The 13,366-nt window shown below is 39.5% G+C and overlaps 1 protein-coding gene and 1 long non-coding RNA gene across 9 annotated transcripts in view; both read right to left on the minus strand.

Annotated features, from left to right (window-relative positions):
- Positions 1-13,366, minus strand: part of LOC126502641 (uncharacterized) — a 503,616-nt gene that overhangs the window by 164,713 nt on the left and 325,537 nt on the right. The gene's annotated exons all lie outside the window — the stretch shown is intronic.
- On the minus strand, positions 11,471-12,481 carry LOC126502640 (prohibitin 1-like). Its single transcript, XM_050143809.1, has one exon. It carries the CDS (start codon positions 12,409-12,411, stop codon positions 11,593-11,595), a length of 819 nt encoding a protein of 272 aa, XP_049999766.1. The 5' UTR covers positions 12,412-12,481; the 3' UTR covers positions 11,471-11,592.

Genomic DNA, 13,366 nt, shown 5'->3' on the forward strand with positions numbered 1-13,366 from the left:
TTAACAAATCATTGTCTCAAATCAATTGGAAAACAACTTGAAAGTCTGTTGTAAGCGGCTGCTTGTTCATTTCCCAGCTGCCCAGACCCCCGAAATAACCACACAGAAATTGTATTAATTAAATCACTGCTTGGCCAATCACTATAGCATATTCCTAGGATTCTCTTACATATTAAGTTAACCAATTTCTATTATTTTATATTTTACCGCAAAGCTTGTAGGCTACTGGCAAAGTTCCAGCTAGCAGCTCATATCTTTCCCCTCTGGCATCCACATGGCGTCTCTAAACCCCGCCTTTCATCTCTCAGCATTCAGTTAAGTTTTCCCCACCTAGCTCTACTCTTTTGCCCTATCACAAGCCAAGACAGTTTCTTTATTAACTAATGGTATTTACAGCATACAGAGGGGAATTCTACATCACCTCCCCTTTTCTGTTTTAAAAAAGGAAGATTTTAATTTTAATGCAGAAAAATTACATATAACAAAACAGAATTATAGCTATAATATTTATATCTACTTTATCTTTTATCATAACTAAGGAAAACTATAAATATTTATTCTTCAAATCCATCAAAGACACAAGAAGGATATAATATTACCTAAGTAAACAGGACATGCATTGTGGGCAACTTCCAAAACTCCAGAAATGACAGAGACATCTTACTTCTAAACAGTTACCCAAAGTCCTTCTGTACTGTTGGAGAATCTAATTTTCAGCCCAGAGGCCCAGAGTATCTGTCAGACGTTTCCATGAAGCAGGGAATTTCAAAGACAGTCCCACCTATATTGGAAGCTTGTCAGTCACTTTCTTCTATGCCCTACAGAATGTCTGGCAATCTCTTTCATGAAGAAGGAACACTGAAGGACTCTCTCACCTTTTTTAGACAACTTTAGCTATCATTTTTCTGTGGGTCCTCTTTGTCAAGTTCATACAGTATAATATCAAGCAGTTCAGGCAAGAGCAGTTTCTTGCCCAAATGGCTAAAAAAACTTCATAAAACCAAAAGCATTTTTAAAAATAATTATTTCTCTCTTGAGATTATACAGACTGATTTCAGCATTGTTCCCTAAAACAATATATAATAACTGCTCCCATTGTACTTTATTATACTCCATAAGGAGATTCTTCAGTGCTCATCATCCTCTTGAAGTTATTGGTGCTGCCAGGAGCAGATGTGTCTCACTGTCATGAAAAGTCTTAAACTATTAAAACATTATTAAATGCCATATGCTGAAGGTCTCTGAAAGATTTGAAGAATGCCTATCTAACAGAAATATATCTCTATATATCTAGAAAACAAAATTAACATAACTACAAGCTTGATTATTATAGATGATTATACATTAATCAAGAGCAGAAATTATATATATATCACAATTGACCTTACATTTGTACCAATAAACCAAGATCCATACCAATTCAAATTATTCATATCTATATCATATCCCCCTTTAAGTGTAAATAAACATTTATAAATATTCATTTAGGGAATTTGGATATAGTTCTCTCCAAACTGCTTCCTGCTTTTTGTTAGGCAAAGTAATTTTTGAGAGTATTCATGGTGATCTTTCTGGGGTTCTTAGTTCATCAAAGAACATTAATCTGGAAGGAATCCATAGGGTCTCATCTTCTGTGGGAACAAAAGAAGAACCTCTTTTCCAAAACAACATATCCTTAGACCCATATTTTGAAGTCAAGATACCTTTAAGACATATATGTTGGTTTAGCTTAGCAGCCTATACAAGGAAATGTGTCTCTGTATTTAGCTCCTTCATGGTCAAAAAATTTAAAGAAAACACAATAACATACATAATCAAGACTCTCTGTGTATATTCCATCTTTGCATGGCTTATTTTTCTTACTCTATTACTTTTTATACAAGTTTAATATTTATTTTATTATGTATTACATTTACTGTCTCTTTGCTCTTTTTCTTCTCTCTCCCAAGTCTACATACATTTACCCAACACCATGACCCATTTAGAGGTATGTTTTATCTGAATCTGTCTTTACTGTGTATCTGTAATTATTTTCTGTCCAGAAGCACTTCTTAAAATGTTAAACTGCGGTGTGACTAAGGCCAAGGATGTTTTGCCTGTTGGCTCTGCCCAGTCCAACATGTCAGGGGCATGTTCACTGCCCCAGATCCAAGTACACCACGGGTCTATGTTGGGCCATAAGTACAAACCAGGAAGCTGCCATTTTGAAACCACTCGTTTTTTTTTTTTTGTTTGTTTGTTTGTTTTGCTATTGCTGAATCAGGAAGACTTCTCTTAAAGGAGATACAGCATGCTGCCAGCAAGCAGAGCCCATACAGGAAAAAAAATGCAGGTAAACATTATTTTTATTAGTTCCTAGAATTTCTTTTCAGACCCTCTCAGGTTTTATGCGGATTTAACAAGCTCGTGTTGGAGCAACAATTTGTAGTGCGAGACCACTTGTTTGTTTCAGACTGCTCAGCCCCAAAATAACCACAGAGAAACTGTGGTTATTTATTAAATCACTGCTTGGCCCATTAGCTCTAGCTTCTTATTGGCTAACACTTACATCTTAATTGAACCCATTTCTATTAATCTGTGTATCACCATGCGGCTGTGGCTTGCCAGCAAGGTTCCAGCATGGCTGTTCCCAACAACAGCTACATGGTGTCTCTTGACTCTGCTTTCTTTCTCCCAGCATTTAGTATAGTTTTCCCTACCTAGCTTTCCTCTTTTGCCCTATCACAGGCTAAGACAGTTTCTTTATTAACCAATGGTATTCACAGCATACAGAGGGGAATCCCACATCAAAAGCCATTGGTTAAAAATTTCTTTTCCTGCCACTGGTTTGCCAGACTCCATTTGAGAACACGCTGTAGCTTTCAGGAATGAGGGTGTCCTCATATGAGACAATGTTCATGAGAGAAAGATAGTCCCTCTATACCAGGGGTACCTGGAAGGGCATGCTATGAGGAGGCATGACTAACATCCCTTTTTAAAGACCACAAAGAAGAGGTAGGAACCCCTCAGCCAGAACTGTATGTTAACTGGATGTGGTGGCTCATACCTTTTTAATTTCAGCACTCCAAAGACAGAAATAGGATGATTATGAATTGGCAGCCAGTCTGGAATACATAGTGAGGCTCTATCTGAAAAACTAGGAACAGGAATGTAGCTGAACAGTTGAATTTCTTGACACACAAATGTGAATACCAGTTTATATTTCAGAACCCACATAAATGCCAGGTAGGTATGGTGTTCCACCAACCTGATGGAGCAAAGCATGCACCATTTGAAAATGGAGACAGGATCCCTAGAGCAAACTGGATACTTGGAATATCTGATGAGTGAGCTTGACTGAGAGGCTCTGCCTCAATGAATAAGGTCAAAGGGTGGTAAGGATGCATCTGCCATCAACCACAGGCATTTACTGTGATTATATAAGTGATTGTACACATGCACACATGTGTGTCCCCATGTATACAGACATGCATAAACTCTGACACATACTCCATATACATATGAATGCAAGAAAAATCGGAAGAACAGAGAAAAACTATATGTTGATCAAGCTGAGAGAATTCCACATGATACCAAAAGAGAAGCCAAGCAATTGAAAATATAACAACAGCCCACTTCAGGGAGGTAGGGCTTCAATGAATAGAGACTGAATGTGTTCCTTTGGTCAGAGTGATGACTGAATGAGCATCAGTGACCCATCCTACTCACGACTTCCCATATGCAGCCCGCCATAGTCACCGGTCCTTCTTTAGATACTACTGTGTCGTATCTGGGTCATTAACATCAATTGACAGAAATAATGTAGGTACTGCCATCTTTGGAGAAAATAAATATTCCCGGTGATTAACAGTTGCCTTTTCCCAACTTTTGGCATCTTGCATATACTTAGTAGACTCTACTGCTTAATAATAAAACCTTATCCAAAGAAAGTGTTGCATACAAAAGAAAGTCATCAGTTTTGCCTCTTTTCATTTTCCCCCTCTAACTTTTATCCTTAAGTGCCATTTTAAATTCATTTCTTGCCTGACATGTTTTCCATTGTCAGTCACAGACATGGCGTTTCTCAGGGATTAGAAATGAGTAAGAAGTTTAACAAGTGACTATTTGCCTAATATTATTCACATAGCAGAGTTGCTTGTCATTTGGTAATAGATAATCAGTGGCAAGTGACAAGCACTATTGTAGGCATCTCCTATTGCTCAGGGGTAGAAGGAATGTACTCAAAGAAGAGTTACAGACATCATGTACATGACGCTATCAGTGGCCATACCAGGGGACAAATGGGGTTGCTATAAAGGATGCTTGAAGAAGAGGGTAATGCATTTCACCACCACGACCACCACCTAGCATCAGCCATATAGGTTAGTGAAGTGCAGATGGCAGTACAACCAAAAGACTATCTACAGGGTGGCTATTAATCCGAGGGCATAAAACTTCTACCTCTATGGGTCAGTTGCCATGTTTAACATTAATGTCTTAGTTGATATTCTATTGCTGTGAAGAGACCATGTCCATGTTACTCTCCTAAAGGTAAACATTTAATTGGGGTAGCTTACAGGTTGAGTGGTTTAGTCCATTATCATCATAGAAGGAAGCACGGTGGCACACAGGCAAACATGGTACTGGAGTGGCACCTGAGAGTTCTACATATAGATTACCAGGCAGCAGGGAGAAGGAAAGAAATACTAGGTTTGACTTGAACATTTGAAACCCCAAATTCCACCCCCAGTGACACACTTCCTCCAACAACACCATGCCTCCTAGTCCCAATCAAGTAGTACCACTCCCTTATGACTAAAAATTCAGATATATGAGCATAAGGGGATGATTATTATTCAAACTACGGCATTCCATTCTCTGGCCCCCATAGGCTTGTAGCCATATTATAATGCAAAACTTCATTCACTCCAACTTCCCAAGTCCCCATTGTCTATCACAGTCTCAACACTGTTTAAAAGTCCAAAGTTCAAAGTTTCTTTGAGATTCAAGGAAATCTCTTAACTGTGACCCCCTGTAAAATCAAAATAAAAAGATCACATAATTCCAACATACAATGGCACAGGATCTACATTACCATTCCAAAATGTAGGAAAGGGAGCATAGTGAGGAAACACTGAACCAAAACAAGACTGAAAACCCAATACGCAAACTCCAAACTCTGCATCTTCATGTCTAATGCCAGAATGCTCTTCAGATCTCCACTTCTTTCACTTGGTTGACTGAAGCACTTCTCCTTCTGTCTGAGGCTGGTTCCAGTCCCTGTCAGCAGCTCTTCTTGGCAGGGATCCCACTACTCTGGCTTCTCCAATATATTGGGGTCTCCAAAGAAATCTAGGCTTCACCTTCACAGCTTCACACAAAGGCCCGCTTGAACCTCCATTCAGGGATATCTCTGACACAAATGTGAACTCAGCAGCTTTCCCAAGCCATAGAGGAAGATTTCACAACCCATTTCTTGTATCCTTGACTCTAAGCTCAGAACTGTTAACTTTGGACTGGTCAAAGCTGCCAAATTCTGCTGCTTGCTGGGGCTGGAACATGGTTCCTTTATTCAAATACATTTTCACTAGCTGTATGCTTTTAATGGGTTGTTTCACCACCATGGTTGGCTATCCTGGAACTTACTCTGTAGAGCTAACTAGCTTCAAACTCAGAGATCCGCCTACCTCTACCTCCCAAGGGCTTGAATTACAGGTGTATATCTGTAGCATGAATAATAAAAACCCAGAGACAGATATTGAAGTTCAACCCGAAGATCAGAAAAGCAAAGCATTCAAGCCATTACAGAACTCTTACTTCTAAGAAATCCTCAGATTGAAATCAATTATTGGTTGAAAATGTGCTAAGGGACTCAGAATTTTATAAAAAAAAATCATGTTAAGGTCTTTAAAAAAGACCTTTTTAAAATCATCTGGTATCAAGCCAAGGAAATAATAAGGAAATGTCTTACTTGTTCTTTATATAACCAAATACCATTACCTGTATAATGCTTTCTTAGCTTTGAATATTCTAAATACTAATGAGAAAGGAACAACAGCTGCAGGGAGACTGGAATAGTAGAAAGAAACTACAGAAATAAATCAGTTGATAAACTTTAAAGATGTATTGACCTCAGAATGGAAACTAGGACATGTATTACATTGGGGAAGGAGTTTTGCTTTTGTTTCCACAGGAGAAGAAAAGCCATGGATACCATCAAAATTGATAAAGATTCAATTTGAACAAGAAATACCTCTTAATTACAAGAAATGATAGCTCATCCAAAAGCATGGCCGTTTAATCTAAACTAACCTATAAATCTAACAATTGCTTTTCATTTGATTAGATATAACTTGCCAAAAGAGAATCTCCCTGAAATTAGGGTTGGGGAAGGGTGTTTTGTTTCTGTTTTTTCAGGAGAATAAAGGTATCCAGCTAAGGAATCTCAAGACTACTGGACAAATGAGACATCCGAAGAAAAAGGACTAACCTTGAGAAAAAAAAATATGTCTCAAGAAAAAGAGTAAATTGGCCTATTGGTATATCCCATTTCCAACAGAATAAAATTTCATAAATCTTCCCAAATGTTTGTTTCTGCAGTTCTCTACAGATATCCGTGCAAATGGTCTTTTCTGTAGTCCCAGTTTCATTAAAAATTAAAGCTGGCTTTGGAGTTGGAGTGTGGCTCTCTCCTACTCTGTACCCAAACATGCTTATTAAAGTGAAAGCCAAAACTTCTGTCTCATGTCAGAAGAACCACCTATTATAGGACAGAAGAAAAAACAAATATTTAAGGATTATTTTATTGCTACTAACCTTATATTCCTTTGGTTTTATATTGACCCTTTAGCAGCTTTATTTAAGGTATAAGATTTATAAGATTAATACTCATATATATGTATAATACATACACACTCACACACACACATATATATACATATATATATATATAACTTTTTGTCATGTTATTAATGGTCATATAGAGTACTAGCTAACTCTAGAAAAAGGTTTCATCTACCTTTCTGTACATGATTTCCAGGTTTGAGTCTTTATCAGTTTTCTGCAGTGAACCATGAACACACCTAACAGTGACCTTTGAAATCTCCATTAGGAGATTCAAAAACTGCATAACATATTATTTATAGAAGTTCAGTTTGTAAGCATTGTACCACCAAGCTTTTGGCTCCATATCTAGTCACATGTGTGTGTATTAACAGAAAAGGGGGCTTTCCAGAGCAGGACTCATGGAAGAAGGCAGGGTCTAGCCAGTGGAATAGGGAACAGAGATTTACTAGAAATAAAAACACACGGCAATTAGCAGAGATTCCAGGTAACACTGGCCAAACAGAATAGGTTGTCCATCCCCTTCAAGCATCTATGCATAAGGCTGAGACCAGCAGTGGTGTTAAACTCCATGAGATCACATCAGGACCAAGGTTAACATTATCTTTGATTCCAAGTACTTTTGTATTCCAACTACTTAAAGGCTAATCCTTTAAGTCTTACTATTAGTGACTATAGTGACTATAATCCCATGTGTCTCTGCAGAGTCTTCTGTTCTGACAAGAACCACCACCCTATCCAGGTACATATTGGTTCTTATTAGGTAATCCAACAGGTGATTGTTGATCCTACATGACTCTGTCAAGCTCTGTCACTGGTCTAAACTGGTCACGTGTGTGTGTGTCAAATCTATGAGGTTATCTATTGCTTCACAGGAACAATTACTTCTTTATCCTTTGGTTACAGCAGAGGTAGAATTCCTGGAGTCATTTATTTATACTGAAGTAATCTACAGAGCTAAAAAATGGAAGTAAAATTGTTTTAGTTTTCATATAAAAGGCCTGTCTCCATTTCGCTGGATAAACATCTGGAGAGAGCAGGTTGCAAGCTATTCCTAAGAAATCCCAATCATGCTGTGCTCAGGATGGCTTCCCACTTGGAACTAAAATATTTATTGCTGTATGCTCACTAACCTAGGCTTCTATTTCTCCAAAACAAGACCTTTTATCTTCACCTCCACCCTCCACTGGCCCCTATGGACCAGGCCTGTTGAGTTAGCGACACTTTCTGATCAATTACATGTAAATTGAGGTTTAGGAGAGAATAACATTGTTCCAAGGATATCAGCCAGAGGCTGGCATTTTGAAAATCATACTATGTAATAAAGAGAACAATGAACTTGCTCACTAAAACTCCCTCCCTCAGTAAGTTCTATGGATGCACTAATAATCTGAAGTTTTGTCATTTGTCTTCTTCCAAACAGCCAACTCTAGGGTATAGCATCCTATTTGAGGGCAAGATCTACTAATAGAAACTTCCCTTATGGTTATAGTATAGAGTTAATCTACCATGTTGCAAATATCAGTAGCTATGAAGACAAAGTTTGAGACAAGAAATACACTTTAATGACTCCAGTAATAGTACTCTATCATAGTTCCTCGGAAGAGTTAAAGCTAAGTACAAACAGAAACTCCTTTGTTTCATCATTCTTGAAACACGGACAAATGGGGTATCTCTTAGATGGTAAGTGATAGTCTATACAAACAGAAGGATGAATATTATTCAGTGCTAAAAAGAAATGACATATGGAGATGTGAAAAGACATCAGGAAACTTAAATTCACATTACAAAGGAAACAGACCTATCAAAGAAGGCTCATACTATGATCATTGAACTATTGGCTGCCATGGCAGGACTACAGGGGCTATAAGGAGATGACTGTCACCAGAGTTTAGGGGGTGGGATGAATATACCTCAAGGGTCACTATACACTTGTCCACACAAATAGACTGCACACAATCAAGAGTGAACCACAGACTTTAGGTGGCAATGATTTGCCTGTGTGGTTTCACTGACTGCAACAAATATACCACTCTGGTATGGAGGCTTCCAGTGGGAAAGGCTGCTCCAGCATGTAGGTGGAGTCTGGAGGAACTCACAGTGCTTTCTGCTCATATTTTTTGTGAACCTAAAACTGATCTAAAAAAAATGAAGTCTGTTTAAAAGAGTAGTCAGAGGTGGGTGTGAGCTTTCAAGAAGTGAATATTAATATCTGCAGTGTAATCCAAATTCCATCAGAAAAGCACAGTTCTTAAGCCACTTGTGGGATATTCTATTTTTAAATTAATGAGTCTTGATATTGTGCTGATAATACAAGAATATTGATAACAATGTAAAGGGGTACTGAGCTGTTTTGAAAACAAAGAAAACCTCCACACCTTTCTTTGGGATCACAGGCATATGTCTCACACATTCCAAACCTGAAACATTAAATAATCATCACCATCTGGACGAGACATTCACCCTAGATAATGCAGGGGCGATTTCTCCAGAAATAGAGATATGCCGGCTGGTGGCAGCTAATAGAATTAGCTATTTCTCTTCAAATTCCAAAATGATTTTTAAGCAGATATTATGATTTCCACTTTGTGTTTTGCATGAGGTGGGGTCATGTTTCTATCATGCAAGTCATGCCTCATTGTTCATGCATACAAGCTCCCTCACTGCAAAAATGAACCCCAGCCTTTTACAGCTCATATGCTCAATGTTACATGAGAAGACTTAGATGTGGGCATTCCAATAAGAACAAGAACTGAACACACATCTATGCAAGAAATGAGGACCAATTAGTCAGAACTAGGGTGATTGCGAATCCTCAAAGAGGAAAGAAGTACTGTGGGTCTGGGAGACTTGGGAAATGGAGACACATTTCTTATCAAGAAGCTGAAAGTTGAAGGCAGATAAGAAAAAAATTGATGTGGATGTTAAAAAGAATAGAACAAGATGGACCCAAATTGGAGGCTATCACCAACCATGGGCCAATTTTTTCTATATATCTGTGTCTATATCCATGTACAACTTCAATTAATATGTCTTCAATATCTATATCTGTATCCATCTATCTATATCATCTATTTCTGTACCTGTACTTATTAGTAAATATCATATACTTTAGAATCTCAGTCCTAGCTTGAAGCTGGTCCTTGACATCATCATTCAAAGTAGCAATATGAGAAGTGGTAGACTTGAAGCAGCATCCCTAGAAGCTTGCCTCTGAGGCCTTGAGCCTCAAATATTGGTGTTGCCCCATCCTTAGAATCCTAGTCTCTTTTCAACACCAAGAACAGGCTTCTTTCACATGCATGTTATTATCACAAAGTAAGAACCTGAAATAACCATTATTTCTAGTAACTGTTAAATATCTAAAGGAAATCAACTTTTCCTTTTCTTTGCCTTTCTTTTCCTCCCTTGAATACATGTTTCTAGTTCCATTCATATTCTGCTTCACTGGTTGGAGTTGTCTAGTGTTACCAAAAAAAAAAAAAAAAAAAACACCAAAGAGAAAAAAAAGCCCCTCCTCAACCCCTCGGTCTCTGTGATGGTTTAAATATGAATAAAAATTGCCCTCTAGGCTCATATATTTGAATGCTGCTTGGGTATGGCCACTGGGATATATGGTCCTATTGAAGGAGATATGTCACTAGGGGTTGTTGACAAAAGTTTCTTCCCACCAGGTCCCATGGTCGTTCAGCCTCAAAGAAACACATACATGTCTACATTAATTATAAACTGGTTGGACTATTAGCTCAGGTTTCCTATTAACTAATTCTTGCATCTTAAATTAGCCCATAATTCTTGTCTGTGTTAGCCACATGGCTTGTTACCTTTATCACTGAGGCATTCTCATCTTGCTTCCTCCGTGGCTGGGTGACAACTGCAAACTGAGCCTTTCCTCTTCCCAGAATTCTCCTGCTCTCATTGCCCCAGCTCTATTTCCTGCCTGGTCACCCGCCTCTACTTCCTGCATGGTCACCCCACCTATACTTCCTGCCTGGCTACTAGCCCATCAGTGTTTTATTAAAACACAAGTGATAAATGTTTACAAAGTACAAGACCATTGTCCCACAGCAAGGGCTGAGACTTGAGGGTTGAAAATCTCACTACAAACCCAGTTCTCTCTGTCTCTCTGTCTCTGTCTCTGTGTGTGAGTGTGAGAGAGAAACAGAGACAGAGAGACGAGAGAGAGAGAGAGAGAGAGAGAGAGAGAGAGAGAGAGAGAGATATGTTTCTTTATTACTCCCAGCTACTGCTTCACAGCCATGGCTGCCCGCCTGTTGCCATGTTCCCTCCCATGATGGCTGTGGACTCACCCAATAAACTGTAAGTTCACAAACTTGGTTTGTTTTGTAAAGCTGCCTTGGTCATGGTGTGTCTTCATGCTAACAGAAAAGTAGCTAAGAGAGTTCTACTTCATAAACCAATGATAATCAACGACAGGGAGCTCCCAGGCAATGATGCTTGCAGTATTCCTCAGGTGACTGTAATGCACAGGCAAGTGTCATAGTTACTGAGGGAACACATCCTTTGTTCTAGGCTGCCTTGATGAAATGAAGGAGGGATGTTTCTGCGTTACCTCTCTTCTGATAGCACTTCTCTACTGGTAGAATTATTTTTTTTAACTTTTTTTTTAAGTGATTCTGCTTTTATTTCCTTCACGTTAAGCCAATCATGGAATTTCACAGTGATTTCTGGGGTGGGGCAGAAGGAAAGTGTGTTCAGAATGATGGAGGCCACGGCCTGGTTGGCCTGAGAAGGTGCAAGCAGGGGGCCTCACTGGGGAAGCTGGAGGAGCACCGACTGCCCCGCTGGCAGGTAGGTGATGTTCCGAGAGAGAGAGAGCTGATAAGCAATGTCCTCAGCTGCTTCCAGCTTCCGCAGCTCAATCAGGCCATCGCCTGCCGTGGCCAGGGAGTTGGCGATCAGCTCGGCTGCCTTGGAGTCGCCCTCGGCAGAGATGATGGCTGCCTTCTTCTGCTGCTCAGCCTTTTCCACCACAAATCTGGCCCTCTCCGCTTCCTGCTGAGCCACCTGTTTGGCTTCCACTACTTCTGTGAACTCCTTCCCGAAGGTCAGATGTGTCAAGGACACGTCATCCAGAATGAGCCCAAATGTTGCTGCTCTCTCTGTGAGGTCTTCGCTCACCTGCCGGGAGACCAGCTCTCGCTGGGTGATCAATTCTTCAGCATCAAAGCGAGCCACCACTGACTTGAGGATCTCTGTAGTGATGGAAGGCAGCACCCGCTCATCATAGTCCTCGCCGATGCTGGTGTAGATACGAGGGAGCTGGCTGGCCACCGGCCGGAAGAGGATACGTAGTGTGATGTTGACGTTCTGCAAATCTTTGCTACCAGTGATGACTGGTACATTCCGTGGGCGCGAGCGACAGTCAAAGATAATTGGTTTCTGTACCCAAGGGATGAGAAAGTGAGTCCCTTCCCCTACCACGACGTCCTGTACTCCACGGAATCGGTCAAAGATGACAGCTCTGTGTCCAGCATCCACATTATACAAGGCGGAGTTCACCACGCCTCCTGCCACTGCTAAAGCCAGGCCGAACTTCCCGATGGACTCAAACACTTTGGCAGCCATGATTCCTTCTGTTGCACCCACTCACACCTGCCTCCACTCTGACCTCCGCATGAATTCCCCAGCCTCGCGAACTGCCTTTTTTTTTTTTAACATTTTGAAGACTGTGACTTCTTGATCATAGCACAAAGAACAGCATATGACAGTATCAAAGCAACAGCAAGAATTTGGATTTAAACAGATATGTCTCATTTCCTTTATACATTTTTTTAAAGATTAATTTATTACCATCTTCTCTGAGAATCAGCTAGAAGGGAAAACTTTCAAGTTACTTAATGAAAATACCAATAACTCCATTCTAAATATTTCACACACACACACACACACACACACACACACACACACACACACACACAAGAAGTTCTCACAAAGAAGAATAAAATCCCTGAAATTCACACGGGTAGCTTCCAAATAGTAAATCTTTAAGAAAATTTCATTTTATAAAAGGTCAGGTCTGTATTTGGAGTGTAACTACAAGTGTTGAAAGGCCAAAAGACTCTGAGAACTGTTCTTGCTCTAGAGACATAATGAAAACTCTGAAATAATTTCCAGCTCCTAGAAACATGATCTTGTCAAGGATAAAAGTTATTAATACTTGGAGGTAGGTGCTACCAAAGACAGTCATATGACTAGAATATTTGCTAACTAAATAAAAGTAAAATATTAAATCTAATTATCTGGTGGAACAAGTCATGGGTGTTTCATTAGACACAGCCCAAGTTCCTTTTCTTCTTGGGCCTCCTCCCAGACATGGCTGGAGCCCAATATTTGTGATGATGTGTGTCTTCAGTATTTCCCATGTACAGTAGCTTGTCTATGTTCGTGGCCTAGCATTGGCCTGAAACTTACATAAGTCATTTAGCAAAATCTCTATTTTTGTTCTTATACCTGTGTATCTGTATTCATCATTAAAAAAATAAAAGTTTCATCTTGTAGACAAAGCTCTTAAAAGTTAAAT

The sequence above is a fragment of the Alexandromys fortis genome, unplaced genomic scaffold, assembly GCF_014885135.2.
Source record: "Alexandromys fortis isolate MF-2015 unplaced genomic scaffold, M_Fortis_MF-2015_v1.1 scaffold_1, whole genome shotgun sequence".
Taxonomy (NCBI): domain Eukaryota; kingdom Metazoa; phylum Chordata; class Mammalia; order Rodentia; family Cricetidae; genus Alexandromys; species Alexandromys fortis.